Raw genomic sequence first — 20,854 nt, forward strand, 5'->3', positions numbered from 1 at the left:
TGAAATTTACATAAGCGTGTCATTAAGAGAATGTGTTTTATTTTTGACATCCAAATATCGGATTTTTACTGCTTCTAAAAAATGAACAACATCCCTCCAATGACACGCTAATGTAAAATTCATAGGTTTTACACCCGAATTTGAAGCACTTCGGGTTACTAGTTGTGATGAAAATTCTACATCTTTTTCCACACTTTTTTTGCTGGGTTACAAATGAAAACACAGTTAAAAGTGAGAAAGAGATGTAGAAAAGTCACTACAAACAACACATTCGAAGAACTTTAAATTTAGATTAAAAACCAATGAAATTTACATAAGCGTGTCATTGAAAGGATGTGGTTTATTTTTGACGTTGAAATATCGGATTTTTACTGCTTCTAAAAATAAGAAGTTCAAAGTTGTCAAAAATGAACAACATCCCTCCAATGACACGTTAATGTAAAATTCATTGGTTTTTCACCCAATTACTAGTTGTGATGAAAATACTACATCTTTTTACAGATTTTTTGCTGGACAATAAATCAATTTCCAATGTTTTATAGTTTTATAATTTTATGTTTTTATACTTCAATTTATGTTATTGGCGATAACCCAATCAGCTGTTCATTTTATTGGTAAATCTACGCCGCTTATATACCAGACCTTTTTAATTATAGATCTCGAACAATGATGTACATACATCAATCTGGACAATCGTATTCAGCGCTTACAAAATTTTTTACTAAGACTGCATTAAAATTAATATGAATAATGTTCTCCTATGATGTTAGGATAACCACCCCTATTCTGCATTTCAATTCGAATCGAAATTTTCTCCGATTGGCAACTTTGGTATTCTGCATATCAATTCGAAGCTCACTCACTAAAATAATAACTTAGAAAAACGAAGTTACGATCGTAATGCAGAATACACACAATCGTAAAGCAATGATGTAAAATGGAATTGCTTCTTCTTACGATTCCGATTTTTCTCGGAATTTTCGATCGTAACGCAACTGAATGCGGAAACGTAATCGAAATGCGGAATATGGGTGAACATTATTAAGCCTACCATCTTTAAACAAAAACAGAAAAAAATTTCGGTGAAATTTAATGATGATTAATTTCACTTAATGACATTAAGAAATTTAAGAAATTAAAAATTAAGAGATCTTTCACATGATATCATAACATTTCAATCCAGCAAAAAAAGTGTGGAAAAAGATGTAGTATTTTCATCACAACTAGTAACCCTTCAAATTCGGGGGAAAACCGTATCAATTTTACATTGGAGGGATGTTGTTTATTTTTGACAACTTTGGACTACATATAATCTTATTTTTAAAAGCAATAAAAATCCAATATTTGGATGTCAAAAATAAGCCGCATTCTTTCAATGACATGCTTATGTAAATTTCATTGGTTTTTAATCTAAATTTGATGTTCTTCGAATATGTTATTTATAGTGACTTTTCTATAACTCTTTACTTACTTTTAACTGTGTTTTCATTTGTAAGGAAATACTTAGTTTATAAAAGCGAAAAATATGTAATATTATTTTTAGATGTGATTAAGATGTTGTTTGTAAAGTATGACATCAATTATTTTTTGCTGGGATTTCATTTCATAACAATCCTTTGCTCGAAATATACGAGAATTTGAAAACTTTAATAAAAACACCAAATATTGACACAGTACAAACATTTAAAAAAACATTTTTCTTCTCCATAAAACGGACCACCTTAATGTACCTAATTTTATAAATAACCAAGCGAAAAAAGTGAGGAAAAAGTTGTAGAATTTTGACCATAAATAACATACTTGAATTGGAAGTACAATTTTGGTGAAAAATCTATGAATTTTACATTAGCGTGTCATTGGAGGGGTGTTGTTCAATTTTGACAACTTTGAACTTTATCTAATCTTATTTTTAAAAGCATTTGTAAGGAAATATTTGGTTTATACCCAGCAAAAGAAGTCTGAAGAAAGATGTAGTACTTTCATCACAACTAATAACCCGAAGTGCTTCAAATTCGGGTGAAAACCTATGAATTTTACATTAGCGTGTCATTGGAGGGATGTTGTTTATTTTTGACTACTTTGAACTACATCTAATCTTATATTTAGAAGCAGTAAAAATCCGATATTTTTATGTCAAAAATATACCACATTCTTTCAATGACACGCTATGTAAATTTCACTAGTTTTTTCAGCAAAACTTGATGTTTTGTTATTGTCATATGTTGTTTGTAATGACTTTTCTACATCTATTTCCTCACTTTTAATTGGGTTTTCATTTGTATGGAAATATTTGGTTTATAAACGCGGAAAATATGTAATCGCATTTTTAGATGTGATTAAGATATCGTTTGTAAAATATGACATCAATTTTTTTTTGCTGGGTAGAAGCGAAAAATATGTAATCGCATTTTTAGATGTGATTAAGATGTCGTTTGTAAAGTATGACATCAATTACACTGTGATACAAAAGTGAAGAAAAATAAAATGCAGGCGTTCTCATATACCAATTCTATTTCGTTATAGTCCATAGAGTACGAATATATTTTTAGTTTTCCCCTATCACTTCATTAACTTACTTTTTAAGAGCAAAAGATGCGAAAAAGAACCATTTTTGAAGTTTTAAATTTGAAAAATCATAAGTTTAGTAGTTTTCATCCGATTTTCAAATCCGATATTTTTTTTTAATGATACAAATGTTGCCTTTTAATCCAAAAAAAGAAATCCAAAATTTATGGTCAAATGCCTGAGTTACGATCGTTTAAGTAAAAAAAAACTCACACTTTTTTAAAAAATTTTCATTTTCATCATGCTCTACTTTGGCCATGAGGCAGTGAGTTCATCTTTTATTACTTTCCTGAAGAGTCACTTAAAGGAAGGTTTCTAAAACTTGTTATTTCATAAAAATCTATGAAAAACTGGATGATTTATGCCAATTTTTCTAATAGCATGTTCTTCGAATTTTTGGTTTTCTCCATACAAATTAATTTTTGTATAAAAATGTTTATAAACATTTTTTAAACTTGTTAAAAAGAACACCAGAAACATGAACGTTTTTGTATGGAAGAAATATGCAATATTTTTATAAAACTTACCACAACTCATAACCTTTTTCATCGATTATTATAAATTGACTATCATTGGAAACCCAACTTAATGTGCCTTTTTTCAAATGTAATAAAAGCTAAAGTCACTGCTTCATGGCCAACGTAGAGCAGTATGAAAATTAAAAATTGTGAAAAAAGTGTGAGTTTTTTTACTTAAATGGCCGTTACCAAGACATTAATCATAAATTTTGGATTTATTTTTTTGGGTTGAAAGACAACACTTGTATCTTTAAAACAAAATATTCAATTTGAAAATCGGTTGCAAACTACCAAACATATATTTTTTTTAAGTTAAAACTTCAAAAATAGCTCTTTTTCACATCTTTTGCTCTTAAAAAGGAACTAAACGAAGTGATCGGGAAAAATTAAAAATATATTCTTACTCTATGGACTATAACGAAATGGAATTGGTATATGAGAACCCCTGCATTTTTTTGCTGTATCACTGTGTTATTAGAAACAGATATCACTCTTGCCTATGAATTGCATTTAATGTTTATTTTCAGGATGTTCTAATTACATCCTAAGAGTGTTTGCCAAACGATAGCAATTTACTGACAAAAGTAAATTTTTGATAGATATGAGGTGAATAAATGTTACTAGCTCTTTGGGCTACATAAATTTCTGACAAATAGAAATAAAAAATTTACAAAACAAATAGTAAATAAATGAAAAACAAAACTTTTAAAGTTTACAATTTCATTTCAAAATCCATTTTATATTAAAGCGATTTATATATAAAAATCATAAAGGACGTAAAAAATGTTTATTTTATCACAGCAAGAAAAGATATTGTTTGGCACGGCAAAATGTAAAAATGTTCCCAACATAGGAAAATTACAATGCACCATAGAAATTTGCTATCATTTGCCACATGCTCTAAGATGCAATTACTAAAATAGGTTCACTTTTTAAGTAAATATTTTCACTATTTTCTTTTCATTCAAATAAATTTTTTGCAAAAAATAATCGAGTTATTAGTTCTTTTAAAACTTTAAATAGTAAAATGATCTCATATATATCACTAAAGCTGGCTACTGACCATAATATTCAGTAAAACGATATGTCAAAGTTTTCAAATAAAATTAAAAATATTATAGTGTAGATACAAAATGTAATAAAACTTACTGAAAATACGGATGGAGAATTGAAAATCGTATGATTTTTTAAATTTTTTTTTAAAATTTTCAAAGCGATTGGATTTTTTCGTTTTATTTGAGTTAGAAACAAATTTCAAATAAAAATAGAAACAAAATGAAAATTTACGTTATTTCTTTGAATTTTTTCAAATTGAAGTTTCATTTTGTTTCAAATCTGATGGTGTAAAAACAAAATATATTTTCTATTTGATTCTATTTGAAAGTAAATGGGTTAGTTTTTTCAATATTGTTTATTCAGACTATGTTATGATTTACATTTCAACACTTATAACTAATCCCGTGAATCCAGTTGGCTTGTCTGCAGGAATAGCAACACCTTGTTTTTTTCTGACGAAAAAAGGTTTAATTTAGAAAGTTTAGATGGTTATAATTGTTATTTTTACGATTTTTGAAAGGAAGAGTCGTCTGTATACATACCGCTAGGGCCGTAAAAGGATGGGTTCGAAGCCAGAATGTAAAAGGTTTGTAATGGCCTCCGTTCTCTCCTGACCTATTTATTCACCCCTATTCTGCATTTCGATAACGTTTCCGCATTCAGTTACGCTACGATCGATAATTGGTATTCCAACAAAAAACGGAATCGTAAGAAAAAGAAGAAGCAATTCCATTTTATTGAAATTGTTTGGGATGTTTTGACAGACAGTATTTCACAAAAGAAGCCTAAATGGAAGGAATTTAAAAAGCTTAGCCCGAAATTCCTTACATTTTATTGAGATGTTAATAATTCCTTATCAGCTCGAATTTTCGAAGTTATATCGAATAACGTCGGATATACCAATTACTAAATATTTTCAAAAACCTTATAAAAATGTCTATAAAATTAAAAAAGTTGCATTTTGTTGTTGTCTTTGTTAATTAATGACAATGAACCTATTCAAATAAGCCAAAATAATATTATTCAAAAACGTAGTATTCAAAGTATATTAATAAAGTAGCGACATCTCTTGTTGTACAACAACATCTACAACAACCACATGTATTTTGTTTTTGGAATAATTTAAGATTGTGTCAAAATAAAATTTCCTTGAAAAACAATGTGAACAAAACATAAATAAAAAATATTACTTTTAAGTTAAAGATATTAACGATTTAATTATATTATTATATATTATACAATTTATTACACTTTTAAACTACTTTAAAACCACTTTTAATTCACTTTTTCAACTTTTCACAAATTTTAACAAATAGCAAAACACAATTTGAAAATGGCGACGTAAACAATGTTAACAATTTTCAAAACAAACTTTGACAATTTGCTTCATTTATCTAGTTTAAAAAAATAGTCAGCTGTTCAAGTGATGCTACTTTATTAATTTACTTTGGTAGTATTTTACAAAAAAAGAAATTAAAAATCAGTTATTAAGCATTGCACTAATAATTTTTGTCTTTCAAGTAATATATAAGACATCATTTTACTATTTAAAATGAAATTCCACCAGTATTTAAAGATTAAAATAAGAGCCGTATGATTTATATATTTTTATTATTTATTTAAAAATGCAATGACCATTTTCACATATGAGCATATCTGTATACTCAGTTATTTATAAATTATAATCAATGTTGCATCAGGACCTAAAACTAATTGATGTAAACTTTAAAGAGAATCGAATAACTAAACCCGTCCCAGAAATATACTAATACTTGTAAATGATGTTTTACATTAATATTTAGTCTAAAGTTTTTCTGCAATTTATTTTAGATACTAAATAATTTAATATCAGGATAAAGAAGTATATATTTTATATTCAAAACACTAAAGATATGTATTTTAAAATATGTTGGTTCTTTATATTTTTTCACGAATTTGAAAAACTTTTCAATTTTTTTATAATTAAATAAATAATGTATAGTTTTCTTCCCCGGGGTTGCGTTATTTACAAATTCAGATTTTTTATTGATCGTTAAGTATGCTCCAATTTACTTTTCCATGCGTATTGAAATATTTGTTTAATTTGCGTTAAATAATAACTCATATCATTATACATTTAATAAAGAAAAATAGTATTAAGTTAAAAGCGTAATATGTATATGAAATTCTTATATGCATTCATATGTATGTATTGAACAGTAAGTTCAATACATATATGTATATCGTGTTTATGTATATGAAATCAAAGTTACTTATGTGCAATATTTTTATTATTACTATAACATACATATAAATATGTATTTATGTTCTTTATATTAGTTATTTGTTATCAATTTAATTAATACGTACATACATATTTTTAATTATTTTATATGAAACATAAATAATTAGCTTTTTCTATGCACAATGTACAATTTAATAGCCCTATTATTTGTTAAAAATCCTACTGGTTTTAAGTTATGTTAAAGTTATGATGATCTCTCCGACTTTAAAAATATATGTACATGTAATTTCCAAATTTTAGTTTTAATCTAGATTTATAAAGGCTAAATAATTGAACGTCATTTCGAAATCACATATATTCAAATTTATTTTTTGATGCCTTTTTTATATATTCCCTGTGTTTTTATATATTCTCACATTTTCATGTACCACAAACCTCGAGTTCATTATTAATAGTTTACATTTAAGTTAAAAAAAGCTTTAACGAAGTATATCATATAAAACAGTTAACTAGATAAACAGTATTTAGAAAAGCAAAAAAAAAAAATATTAACATTTTTAAATGTTGGTAACTGTAACGTTGTTTTTTCACTATCCCGACAACGCTAGTCAAATAACATATCGCTCATTTACTACAAGATGGCATAATCCAAAATAGAATGTTTCGAGAAAAACTGCTTTTAATGTTTTATGCATTTTACAATTTCTTAAATAACTTTGAAAGAAATCATGAGATTTGAAAAACCAAATTTAGATAGAAAAGACTAATATTTTTTCAACAAAATTCAAATTAAATGTTTACTTAACAAATATAACTCTTAGTTTTAATTTTGAAAATATATAAAACTAAATGAAAGAGTTTAATAATAAATGGTAAATAGTTAATATGTATAAAAACCATAGTAATCAGCTGTTCGCTCGTGTAAATTTTTAAAATTTCTATAGTGAGATTTTAATCTATAACTGTTGCTGATAATGTATGTCAACGGATAACGACATAACCTATTTTTTTATTTTTATGTAACATGTAACATAATCCAACAAAAAAAAAGATGTAGAATTTTCACCACAAATAACATACTTGAAGTACTTCTAATTTTAGTGAAAAACCAATAAAATTTACATTCCCAGCAAAAATCTGGTAATGACTTGTAATTGTACAACAACAAACTTTTCAATGTCAACTTCTTACCGTCTGCATTACTTAGAAGTCCTTCATTTTCGGTTTTGTTATTTTGTTTGCACATTTTATTAAATTGCGTGTTAAGAATCGTGTGTTAGAAAAAATAAAACAAAATTAAAACGCAATAAAATAGCTAATCAGTGGTGTAGTGAGTACACATTTGACTAAGAAACCGAAGTCCCTGGTTTGTATTCTCGCTGGCTCTTTATTATTAAAAACAAAACAACTTCTTTATAAGAGAAATTGCAAGTACTTCTTAACTTCCTATTTGTAAGCGTGAAAGTACTTGCCTCCAATGCCATCACTGTGTTAAAATATTGACTTAAAATGCTAATGAAGAAGTAGTGAAAGAGATTTTATCTGCTTTTTAACGTATTACTTTTCTATGTAAGTTTTTCCTGGGATTAGGAGTGATGTTGTTCATTTTTGACAACTTTGGACTAAAAAAATGAACCACATTCTTCCTATGACACGCTTGTTTAAATATCATTGATTTTTCACTATTGACTTTTTTATATCTGTTTATTTTTAAATGTGTTTTAATTTTTAAGAAATTCTTGGATTATAAAAATAAAAAATATGTAATCTCATTTTTGGATGTGATTAAGATGTCGTTTGTAATGTATGACTTCCATTATACTTGAAAAGTTGTTGTTGTTTTTTCATGTTATTTCTATGATATTTTTTACTTTTGCTTTTATCTATCTACTGCTATGTTTAATTTTTAAGTTACATAGAATTTATTAAATCGAACATATTGTTGTTCCTCGTTCCTGTTTCGAAATGACAGCTTAAATTATTATAGCCGACGGTGAATGAGGAATTATAAGTCGGTTAGATCAAACATTACATATATTATTATTATTTAACGAAGGCGATACACAAATAAACTAATTAGTGAAGCAATTTGATAAATAGGAAAATTTTCAAACTAGTAAATTAGAATCAAACATATCTTCCAAGTTTTTAAACTAGTACATACATATGTATGATTTCTGTAAACTATCTACAATTTAGAAAGATTTAAAACCTTTGTACGCATAATATCCGGTATATGTGTTTTTATAAAATGGGGGATTTAGTAATATTAAACCACAAATTAATGTTTGGTCTTTTTAAAAAATATAATAAAAAAATTGTATGGCTTCAAGGGCGGGATTGGATTAAAGTAAATAATGTTCAAAAATAGTTAATTATTGTTCCATATTAAATTTAAAACTAACAAATTCTCTATGATGACATTTAATAAACAGATTTGGACCTAAAAAAACGTAAAAAGTAAGGCTAAATTTAATAAGGTAATTAATTATTTAGCCATTTAGTTTACGACACAGTGGAACATATCGCTCAAAAATCGAGTAAACGGCTAGAGTTTTGTGTTAATTAAAAAAACTTGATAAGTATATGTAATAATGGCATAGGAAAATATCTTTCCAAATTGGGGTATGTATTTCGTCACAAAAGTTTAAATATTTGCCAATTAGTTTTATTATTGGTCTCCGAATGTAACTACATACACGCACACATTTAAATTTCAGCCCGATCACACATAACAGGAACCCATGCTGGAAATCTATTAAGAAGTGTAAAATTTTGATTTTTTAATTTCTTCAAAAATTTAGCTATTTTTACCAAATGTTATCTTCTAGAGAAGATTACCGAATCCATATCATGCTTTTTTTGTTTTGTTTGGTCTTTTTTTTTTTTGATGTATATAAAAATATCTACACAAAAAAACGAATAAAATATGAATTTATTAGTCGTTTTTGGTACATATTTGTAAAAATAAAATTCCTATAACATTATTATTTGTCGCACGATGTTAATATTTTATACCTTGTTGGAAAGATAATTTTCTTTAGAAGATAAAATTTTTAAAGAAATTAAAAAGTCCTTTCCAATTTTACACTTTTTAATCGATTTCCGACAGGGATTCCCATTATACGATTGGACTAAAATTTAACACCAGTTAGTTTTAGACACTAATGAACAAAATGAGACTCATCCAAGCAAAATTCTTACTTTTTATCCTTATAAAGTATATATGTTTGTAACACATACACATGAAACTTCGTCTTTGAACGTATTATTTCAATGGAAAATAAACATACATATATAATAGCACAATGTTTTTTTAATAATTACACACATTAACAAATAGACAAATTTTATTATTACAAGTACGATATAATTTATATAATTTTTTTATGAACTAACATGGTACTTAAGATTAAGAAAAAAAACGCCAAATTGTTGAACAAAAATTAATAGGGAAAAATAACGTTTACTAAACCATTAATTATTAAAACGATAATCTTAAGACATAAATACAAAATGCTAAATAACATATGTACATTAAAAAATAATAATAAAAATAATTTATAATAATTACAGAAACTACTAACAAATTTGTAAAAGGAAATATAATTATATTAATACATAAGATTATGAAACAAAGTAAATACCTAGAAATAATACTATAGTATGATAAAAATATATGTAAATATATACATATGTAGTACACTATAGTAATTTTAAAAGCATTAAAATAAAAATTAACGAATGAAAATGTTTTCACAAAATTGGTAACATTAAAATTTTATTAGTTTTTTTACAAGGTAAGCGAAAATGTGCTTGAAATTAATACTACTAATTTGACCATTTTAGGCCAAATATTCAGTAATAATGTTTTAAACGAATAAAATCGTATATCATGTTTCTTAATTGTCGTGCCATTGCACGCGATATTTAAAAAAATAATTAAAGCCGCTATATAAATAAGACGTTTTCAATAAAAAAGGTGAGTGATGATTTGCTATGATAATGTTTATTGTCCTCATTTGGCAATGTTCTTTTTTTTTGTATTAAAATTTTTATTTACATGTTTGAATTTTTGTTAAAATAATTCAACTTTTTGTTTTATTTATTTGTAATATTTCCATTGTTCACCTAAACTCACCTTTTTATAAGTGATCTTCATTTTAATAACACATCATATTTATATCTAAATACTTTATTATTTATTAATTTTTTTTTTTTGGTGGCTGATATTTGACATTTTTATTTTAAAGTTTTCAAAAAAGCATGTTTTCGCTAATTTGTGTAAACTAAAATTTTAATTTGCTTGCAATGGTATCCTATTAGTTATTTACTTGTTATATTTTAAAAGCTTTTTATTACAACACATTTCAATATTTAATTTGTAAACTATTTACAGCCATTTACCACATTACGTAATCAAAAAACATTTTCTTTACAATTTCTTCTTGACAGACAAAATTTACCAAATCAGTAAAACATAGATAACACTGTGATAAAAAGTGAAGACAAATAAAATGCAGGGGTTCTCATATACCAATTACATTTCGTTATAGTCCATAGAGTACGAATATATTTTTAGTTTTCTCCTATCACTTCGTTAACTAACTTTTTAAGACCAAACAAATCATAAGTTTGGTAGTTTTCAACCGATTGTTAATCCAAGAGAAGAAATATAAAATTGTATAGTCAAATATCTGAGTTACGGTCGTCCAAGTAAAAAAACTCACACTTTTTTTAACAATTTTTAATTTTCATCATGATCTACTTTGGGCATGAGACAGTAAGTTAATCTTTTATTACCTTCGTAAAGAAACAATCACATTAAGGAAGGTTTCCAAAACTTGTCATTTCAATCTATAAAAAACTGGATGAGTTATGCTATGTTTTCTAATAACATGTTCATCGAATTTTTTTCATTTTTCCGTACAAATTTACATATTTTAGTATAAAAATGAAAGTTTTTGTATGGAAAAAACATGCAATATTTTTACAAAACTTAGCACAACACACTACTTTATTTATCGATTCCAGCATTGGAAACCCAACATAAAAGCTGAAGTTACTGCTTCATCGCCAACGTAGAGCATGATGAAAATGAAAAATTGTGAAAAAATAGTGAGTTTCTTTACTTAAACGGCCGTATCTCAGACATTTGACCGTAAATTTTGGATTTCTTTTTTTAATATATTTAGTAAGTATATTCGTACTTTATGGACTATAACGAAATGGAATTGGTATATGAGAATCCCTACATTTTTTTTCGTGTATCACTGTAAATTATTTATTTAATGAAATAGCTTTGAAAATTTCAGATTACTAAACTAAATGAATATCGTATCATTTAAAAATTTTGTTATTTTTTGTTCTAACGAGAAATTAACAGTTTACATACAAAAATTAAAAGTTTACATACAAAAATTAACAGTTTACATACAAAAATTACCAGTTTACATACAAAAATCTACTTGTTAAACAATAAACGGAGGTTGTGATATTGGCCTGAACACGAGAAAAATAAAAAATAAATTTCCTCGAATGGTCCTCAGTTCCCTACCAGCGATTGAAAATCCTGACCAGTATAATTTGTGAAAAATAAAATATCTTCGATTTTTTGAAACAGGTCTCAAAAATTCAGTAATTTTTATTGATTACGGTATAAATAATTTTAAATTAAATATAGAAAATATCTTAAAAATTTAATTATTTTTCCCGCGATAAGATAAAAATTACGGAATTTTTGAGACTCATTTATTTCTAAATGAAGCCTTTTAAGGCATTTCGAAAAGATTGCCGAAATTTTGTTTAACATATTGTACTGAGATTAATATGTTCAATCGCAGGTAGGGAAATGAGGACCTTTTTAAAAATGTTGTTTTTTATTTTTCTCGTATTTTAAACGCATCGTTTGACAGGTATTCCTCCAAAAAAGTGGTCCTCGGGACACCCTACTACACAAGTTCTATTTTGTACTATGTAGTAATAATTATCCTATATACATACATACAATTGAACAGGTGGGTTTGGTTTACCTTTTTTTGTGTTTGTTTTAAAATAAAAATGTTTGTGAAGTGAATTATTTCGATATTGCGTAAAATGCAGATAGATGCTTTTTACTATTTTGAACACTTTAATTCTAATTGTAAACCAACATTTGTAAACATATGGACGGTTTAAAAATCACTCTTTTGTATTCTTGAAAGATTTTACAAGTTTAACGTCCATTTACTTTTTACTAATTTTAAGAGTAATGTTTTTAATTTTTATAGCGATAAAATTCGACATAATGAAGTTTTCTAAGTTGGAACCAAAATCTATTTACCTACTAAATTTGGGACTAGAATCATTATTTGATCATAGCCCAAATGCTCTAAAGGAACCAACATTTATCTACTCATTCCTATAAGATTAAGTCCATTATTGACCATTCCTTCTATATCAATTAAAATAGTTTTAAATAATAAAAAAATTACATTTGCTGTTAGAAAATTTTTATTGACAAGAAAAAAAAATATTTGTCAAATATAAGTGTTTCAAAACAATAGAAAAAATATAAATAATTGAATAATAACAGTTACGCGCAACATTTATTTTTTTATGTTGCCTAAAACAGTTATTGTGTAACTTTTAATTATATTTCTTAAAAAAGGGCATTTTTTGTATTTCTAAAATTTTGATAACAGTTATTTTAGGTCCTTGGTACATATATATATATGTATACTAGGGTGATCGACTCGATTTTCAACCGATTTTTTCTGCTTTACCAGTGTCGGTTTTTTCTAAATGTTGATTTTTCGAATAAATTTTAAAAATATTCTAGTCGAGGAACTAAGGTATATTTTTCTAAATCACCTTTGGTTAAACTTTTTTGATTTTCCTAATTATTTAAAAAATTTTATTTGTATAATTGATAACTGTTTGATAAAATTTTATCAATCTTAAGATTATATTCCAATTACAATAATTAATTTACGGCTGAAATATTATGGTGTTGTGTTGGAATGCCTATGAAAATTTCCTAAACAGGGCTTTTAGAATAAGCTAGGATTACATAGTACCTTATGTTTAACAGAAGTGTCCCACTTTTTTCCTAATTTTATTAATTATATTAAAGAAATAATGTAAATCAGACGACTAGATCTAAAGTTATAATCTGTTGAACTGTTAAAAATCATTTCGGGCCATGTTTTATTGATCAAATTTAAACATAAACATACATTTTTTTCAAATAAAAATATATTTTTTTATTTATAATGAAAAACCGGTTAACCGGTTTTTTCTGAATTTGAAAAATATCAACCGGTTTGTTTGAAATGTAAACTATTTGAACTATTCGAAAACCGGTTTTTGGAAAATGTCGAATAATTGATCACCCTAATATATACATTAGGGTAATTACTTTTTGCAATTTTTGCGAATATCAAAAATACTATAGCATGACCTTGTAGAGCTTGAATATATATTACGGAATAGGATACTACTTTTTCGCGATCGTGAAAAAAGTTCCCGCACCAAATGCGATGAAGTTTTGTATAAATATCACTTTTTTTAAATGTGCAAAATTAACATTTTGCAATTTGTTCACATTACCTTATAGCAATGATGGCCAAACATGCCCCTGCGGGCATTGTATTATTCTCACTTATACACATGCAATACGAATATTCTCAGCAGTGTGACCATTTTGGCATTTTTGCAGCTAGATTTAGCATTTTTTATTTTGATTTAGCTGTAGAATTTTAATTTAGCATTTGGCATTTTATTTAGCATTTTTATAAAATATTTTTAGCATTTTTAGCTTGTTTTTTGCAATTTTAGTGTATAAACAAAAAAAGACAAATTTTTGCAAAAAAGATTTATATTGGAAATAGGTTTAACCGGAAAGAATCAGAATTAAATGTCTACCCAAACACAAGCAACAAGAAATATGAGAAATGTAATAATTTACACTGTAATTCAAAATAATGCAAAAAGATTCATGAAGATAAATAACTTAAAATTACGCCAATACAAGTGAATACTTTAAAATGTTGTATTCTAAAATATTTTTCTGGAACCCAATGCTTTTTTAAATTCGAGGTGATAGAAATAATTCAAGAGATTTCATATATTTTTACAAATACGTTCAGTACGCTATTATACAAACTAATACTTTTTGTTTGCTCATGGAATGAAACATATAATTTTGGAAAAGGCTATATATGACGGTTAATTAACAAATTTTATTTTTTCCTATACGGAATAAAGAGGTTTTAATTTTTATCATCCTTCAGGAGTTCTTGTTAATTTATTGAAAATAAGTATTGAAAAAAATCAATAATATATAATTAAGACTTTCTCATCCTACTTTCTGTTCTTTTTATTTTTACCAAATTTTTAGTAATTTTGTTGACACGTTTTTTTTAATTAAAAAAAAAATACATAAATTTCGAAAATATTATTGACAATTTATTCCAGAATTACAAACTTACGGATTTGAATATATCTCTCAATTCATTTCATACCTTCTCATATATATTTTTCCGAAAACATCTTGGAAGTATGAGTTATAAACCTGACATCTATTCATCGAGATTTAAAATTATTTCAATGGAATTTTCAATATTTTTGTGACATGAAAACCATTTTTAAAGTGTTTTGAGGAAGACAAATAAAATTGTTTATATAAAAAAAGTAAAATTAGAAATATTATAATTTTCCTTCCGAAAACACATATAGGTTTTATACCATGAGCAACTAGTGTAATTAATAGAGTTTTAATGTAATTTTTGCATGCAGAAATATTTTTAAGTTAGAGACATTACATATTGCTAAATTTACAAAAATTTTTTAATAATTTTTAGCATTTCTGTTTATCTTAATACCACGGAACTTAATTTTTTACCCTACTCTTTTGATCCAATGACAAAACCTTTTAAAAATGGTTAAAGTCCGTCCTTTATTTTACCTAGCCCCCATACATATACAAATGTATAATGCCTTTCTCAGAAAATTAGTTTAAATATATCGGAACCAAGGTTCAATTCAACATAAATGCTTTATTACGAAAAATAAATCAAATTTTATACTCATATGGTCAACAACGGCAGAATATACTTTCTTATTTGTTATAAATTACAATGAATTCCAGTTACAAATTAATATGAATTGTTCATAAAAACACTTACAAAATTTTAGCATTTTTTTTTTTTTGCATTTTAAAATCAATCTAGCATTTTTTCTAGCATTATTTTGGATGGGATTTAGCCGCAACATTTTTTGAGACCTGGTCACACTGATTCTCAGCAACAAAACAAACTATACACAAAACAATTTAATTTAGTTGCTCTTCATGAAATGATACGCAGAGAATATTTTCAAAAGCCGTTACAAATAAATGTTTGTATAAATACTTTTGATAGATAGATTTATTAGGTAAATAATTATTTACAATTATATTTGTATTGTCATTTATTCAAGAAATTAATCGCCAAAATTTTATCGATTAACGGTTAATCATTTGAACACTTATAGACGGACATACATACATATGTACATAAATACATCAAAATATGCATTAATACATTCTTACATCAATACATACATACATCGATGTATACATTCCCTCTGTTGTTCATTTATAATACAAATAATATGAATAACACAAATAAGTACAAACATATAATTTTTTTCAGTACAAAGCACACATATTTTCATTTATGTTCTCTTTCATATTTTACATACACATATGCATTTTAAAAATTCTCTCTTTGCCTTATAGAGATTATTGTCCTTTAATAAATAACACTGTGTGACACTCAAAAATATATAATGCTTTTTATAGACCTAGATGAGTAGATGATTTCACCATTTTTAGAATCTTCAATATACCCTAAAAATGGGAAGATATTGGAAAAAAGCTTTTTGTTGACTAGCAGACCAAAAAATTATATTTCAAAATTTTCTTAACCGATTTAATATTTTTCAACTGTTTTGAAAAGAGTTTCCTTTGTCCTTTTTAAAAAGTATACACACTTTTATATTTTTTACGGAAATGTGTAAAATATCTAGATCTAAATACACATTTTTATATTTTTTTCATTTTTTTACAATTCAAGATAATTTTTGACCCACACTTTATTTGAAAATATATTTTTTTATTTAAGTCCATTTTTATGAATAAAATAAGATATGAAACGTTTAAATCTGATAAAAACTGGCAAAAATAGATTTTTTTTCGTAAAATCAAATATTTATCAAATCTCTCATTACTAAAGTAAATATGTATTTCTAAGTAATGTATGTACATTAGGGTTTTGACTTTTTGTAAATATCAAAAATACCATAGCAAGAGCTTGTAGGGCGTGAACAGATGTTAAGTAATATACATATTATTTTTTCGCGATCGTGAAAAAAGTTCCCGATGAAGGCGATGAAGTTTTGTATAAATTTAACTTTTTTATATGAGAAAAATAAATATTTTTTCATTTTTATTGCATTATCTTAAAGAGAACATTGTTCTTTAAATCCTTGTTATGGAAATTTTAACAAATCGCGATAATATTGCAAAATAATTTTTGAAAAATAACGAACGAAAGCATTTTAGAAATTGCTTTCGGTGCGGGAAGTTTTTTAACCGAATTGACCTAAAAAATAGCCTTATATTATCAGGACAGTATTAGCTTTAAGACAGTGCTTATGGTATTTTGGCGCACAAAAAAAGTCATAACCCTAATGTACATACTTACATATACATATATGTATTATCCTCATAGGATGAGGATAATATTATATATTTTTGTATATCTATTCAGTTTAAAAAATATTAAAATATTTTTTGTTTTTATTTTGGACTTTATATACATATTTTATTAAACAGATTGAGAATTAAAAGATCTTATTATAAAATATACACATATGTATGTATTTATTTTTTTTAATTATTTACAATTTGTTTAATTTGAACGCTTTTAAGAAAATGCTTTTATATTTTATATACATACATATGTATGATATATTAAATTTATTTAAACACGTTCTTATTTATTTCCAATATATCTTATTTTTTTAATTATTTCCAATTTTTTTAATTTGAACGCTTTTAAGAAAATGCTTTATTTTTTATATTCATACATATGTATAATATATACAATTTATTTAAACACGTTCTTATTTATTTCCAATATAGCTTGTGCTCCACCAAACCTGTTTTACAGAGGACGATGTTACGATATTTGCCCAATTCGCACTTACGCTCTTAGTCATATTAACAGGGAAAGTGATACATTGGAAAATAATGAAGAAATAAATCGACCCAAGAACTTGCAGGATGAAGAAGAGCTACAATCAATTGATCGGAAGAAGAGAAGTATGTATTTGTATGGAAATACATCTAAAACAGGTGCATATAATCGGAAAAGGGCTGATTCCACAGTAAACAATATAGTGACGCTAAGTTGCGAGCCATGTGACAAATCCTGCTTACAATGTTACGGCCCCCTAAGTTCACAATGTAGCAGTTGTTCATTTGGACGTCAACTGAAACGAATGAAACATACAAATGAAACTTATTGCATTAATTTTTCAGAGCGAAGCTCCGGAAATGCTTTTACTAATTCATCAACTCGTGAATTCAATATTAAGTCAATTATGTTAATTTTAGTTCCTTCTATCATTATTGTACTGTTAGGCATTTCTTTCGCTACGTATAGAAAAGGAAAATGTTTATTAATTTGCCGTCGAGAACTGAATGACAATGAAGACATTCCAACGTATACTTATGATAGAGTTGCTTTATTTGCAGATGAAGATAATCAGGAAGACGACGATGATCTGAAGTCGCATACGTGTGTTATTAAAATGTACACGGACGACAATGAAAACGACAATCTTATCAATAATTGATATGTAAATTAAAAAAATTATTCACAATATTGTACATATGTATACATATACTGCTCATTTGCGAATTGCGATTAAAGTATATCCAAAATTAATGCCATTGGTAAAGAACATACATACATACCGTTTGTGACATATCAAAATATTGGTCGTAGAACCACAAAAGTATATATGTATATTTTGGTTCCTTATTAAGGCTTGAATATAACAAAGGCGGTGGCGGCGACGTTTAACGCCATTGGGAACATTTTGAATTTAATAATTAAATGATGCATAAATTTATTGGATTTTTGGATATACAAGAAAATATTTGCTTTTATGGTACAAAAATACTACTGTATTTTATTTACCTTAAGTAATATTTTAAATATATAATCTGCGCATACAGTCTAAAATAAAATTTCATTATCAACTACATACATATAATAGTTTTTCAAGTAATGTATAAATTTTGGTTGGGATTATTTCATTTGTTTTTATGTACAAAAAATCTATGTATGTATATAAATAAACCCAGCGGTTCGACGGGACAGTCCCGAACTGACCACTTAACCTACCACTTGTGGTGGCCCCTAGCCACCTGACTACCCAGGTGACCAACCATTTTAACATGGGCTTGTCCTACGAGGAAGTCAATCGTCACTCTACACCCTACAAAGATACAGTAAAGAGACGATTGCCTCCGCTCTCGCTTACAAAGGGGATACTAAAATGACGACTGTCTCCATTCTCGTTTACAAAGAGTTTATTTGTGACGAAAGACCAAAAACATACGAATAGGAGGTGGTAAGATATTAAAGGAACTAAAATTTAAAAATTTCAAGTGTCTACTCTCTAAAATACTATGGGACAATAATGTGACGATTGACCCGAAAGATATAAATTTGAGTCAACCAGATGGTGGCACATTAGTAGAAAGTAACAATCATTTCTCCAAAAGATGGGTAAAATAGCTACTTTCGGAAGTACAACAAAAAAAAAAAAAAACAACTTTTAAGAGTATAATCTCTAGGTTACTTGAGGACAGTAAAGAGACGACTGTCTCCGCTCCCGCTTACAAAGAGGACACTAAAGTGACGACTGTCTTCATTCTCGATTACAAAGGGTGCATTCGTGACGAATGACCCAAAACATACGAAATTAGTGGAAATTACTGTCTTTTTCGTATGCATTGACTCTTTGTCGAACTGCTGGGAAAGTAATGTTTGTTCGTAATCGATAAACTAAGGAACTACTGCACGTAATATGACAAAATTTAAAATACATACATATGTATGTATATGTTTCAGTGATGGTTAAGCGACACCGCCACACATCAAATTTGTTTTACTCAAACGGTAAGTTTTTTGATTGTGTGAGTGAAAAAACTCACCCAGCAGTTCGACAAAAAAGAGTAATTTCCACTAATAGTTAACCACCTGGATGATCGTAATTCGTATGTTTTGGGTCATTCGTGACGAATGTACCCTTTGTAATCGAGAATGAAGACAGTCGTCACTTTAGTGTCCTCTTTGTAAGCGGGAGCGGAGACAGTCGTCTCTTTACTGTCCTCAAGTAACCTAGAGATTATACTCTTAAAAGTTGTTTTTTTTTTTTTTTTTTTTTTTGTACTTCCGAAAGTAGCTATTTTACCCATCTTTTGGAGAAATGATTGTTACTTTCTACTAATGTGCCACCATCTGGTTGACTCAAATTTATATCTTTCGGGTCAATCATCACATTATTGTCCCATAGTATTCTAGAGAGTAGACACTTGAAATTTTTAAATTTTAGTTCCTTTAATATCTTACCACCTCCTATTCGTATGTTTTTGGTCTTTCGTCACAAATAAACTCTTTGTAAACGAGAATGAAGACAGTCGTCATTTTAGTATCCCCTTTGTAAGCGAGAGCGGAGGCAATCGTCTCTTTACTGTATCTTTGTAGGGTGTAGAGTGACGATTGACTTCCTCGTAGGACAAGCCCATGTTAAAATGGTTGGTCACCTGGGTAGTCAGGTGGCTAGGGGCCACCACAAGTGGTAGGTTAAGTGGTCAGTTCGGGACTGTCCCGTCGAACTGCTGGGCACTCACAAAATTTTTTTTACCAACACAATCAAAAAACTTACCGTTTGAGTCAAACAATTCGGTGTGTCGCCAAGGTGTTCGAAGTTTTTTTTTTTTATTTTCAATCTATTACACTGGTCTGCAAAAAAAGCTTTTTTGCACTCTTAAATTTTAAAGAAACATTTTTTGAAGATTCGAGCACAGGTGTTCGAAAATTTTTTAAAGCTGTTAAAATTAATTTTCTAGTCCGAATGGGCTGAAATTTGGCATGCATTATTGCACCTAATGACAATACATTATAATGTTCGGATATTTGAAATTAATTTCGAAATTCGAACTAATGTTCGAAAATGTTTATATCCATAGAATAATAATGAAAATTTATTTTTAAATTACAAATGAAATCGTTTCATTAAAAAGCTTTACCATTAGACAAAATAATGCTAATGAAAAAAAAAATAATTATAATTTTTTCAATTTAATGCTAATGAAATCGTCAATTAATTAGTCGATATAATTAACTACTCCCATGTATGTTATTGTACATATCGCACAACTCAAAATATT

The 20,854-nt window shown here is 27.0% G+C and overlaps 1 protein-coding gene across 4 annotated transcripts in view; it reads left to right on the plus strand.

Moving 5' to 3' along the window:
• LOC119606835 (furin-like protease 1) overlaps nucleotides 1-18,702 on the plus strand; it is a 96,831-nt gene extending 78,129 nt beyond the window's left edge. For 2 of the 4 annotated variants that reach the window (XM_037960477.1, XM_037960475.1), the window contains one exon: nucleotides 17,531-18,661. In XM_037960477.1, the coding sequence (XP_037816405.1) occupies nucleotides 17,531-18,246 (716 nt within the window). In that variant the 3' untranslated portion in view covers nucleotides 18,247-18,661. Of the gene's footprint in view, nucleotides 1-17,530 lie in introns of all 4 variants that reach the window. The other 2 variants (XM_037960478.1, XM_037960476.1) reach the window with 2 other exon arrangements.
• The last annotated feature ends 2,152 nt before the right edge of the window (nucleotides 18,703-20,854 follow it).

This window comes from Lucilia sericata, unplaced genomic scaffold, assembly GCF_015586225.1.
Source record: "Lucilia sericata isolate MDLA Ls3-8-SP2 unplaced genomic scaffold, ASM1558622v1 Contig000627F_arrow, whole genome shotgun sequence".
Lineage (NCBI taxonomy): Eukaryota > Metazoa > Arthropoda > Insecta > Diptera > Calliphoridae > Lucilia > Lucilia sericata.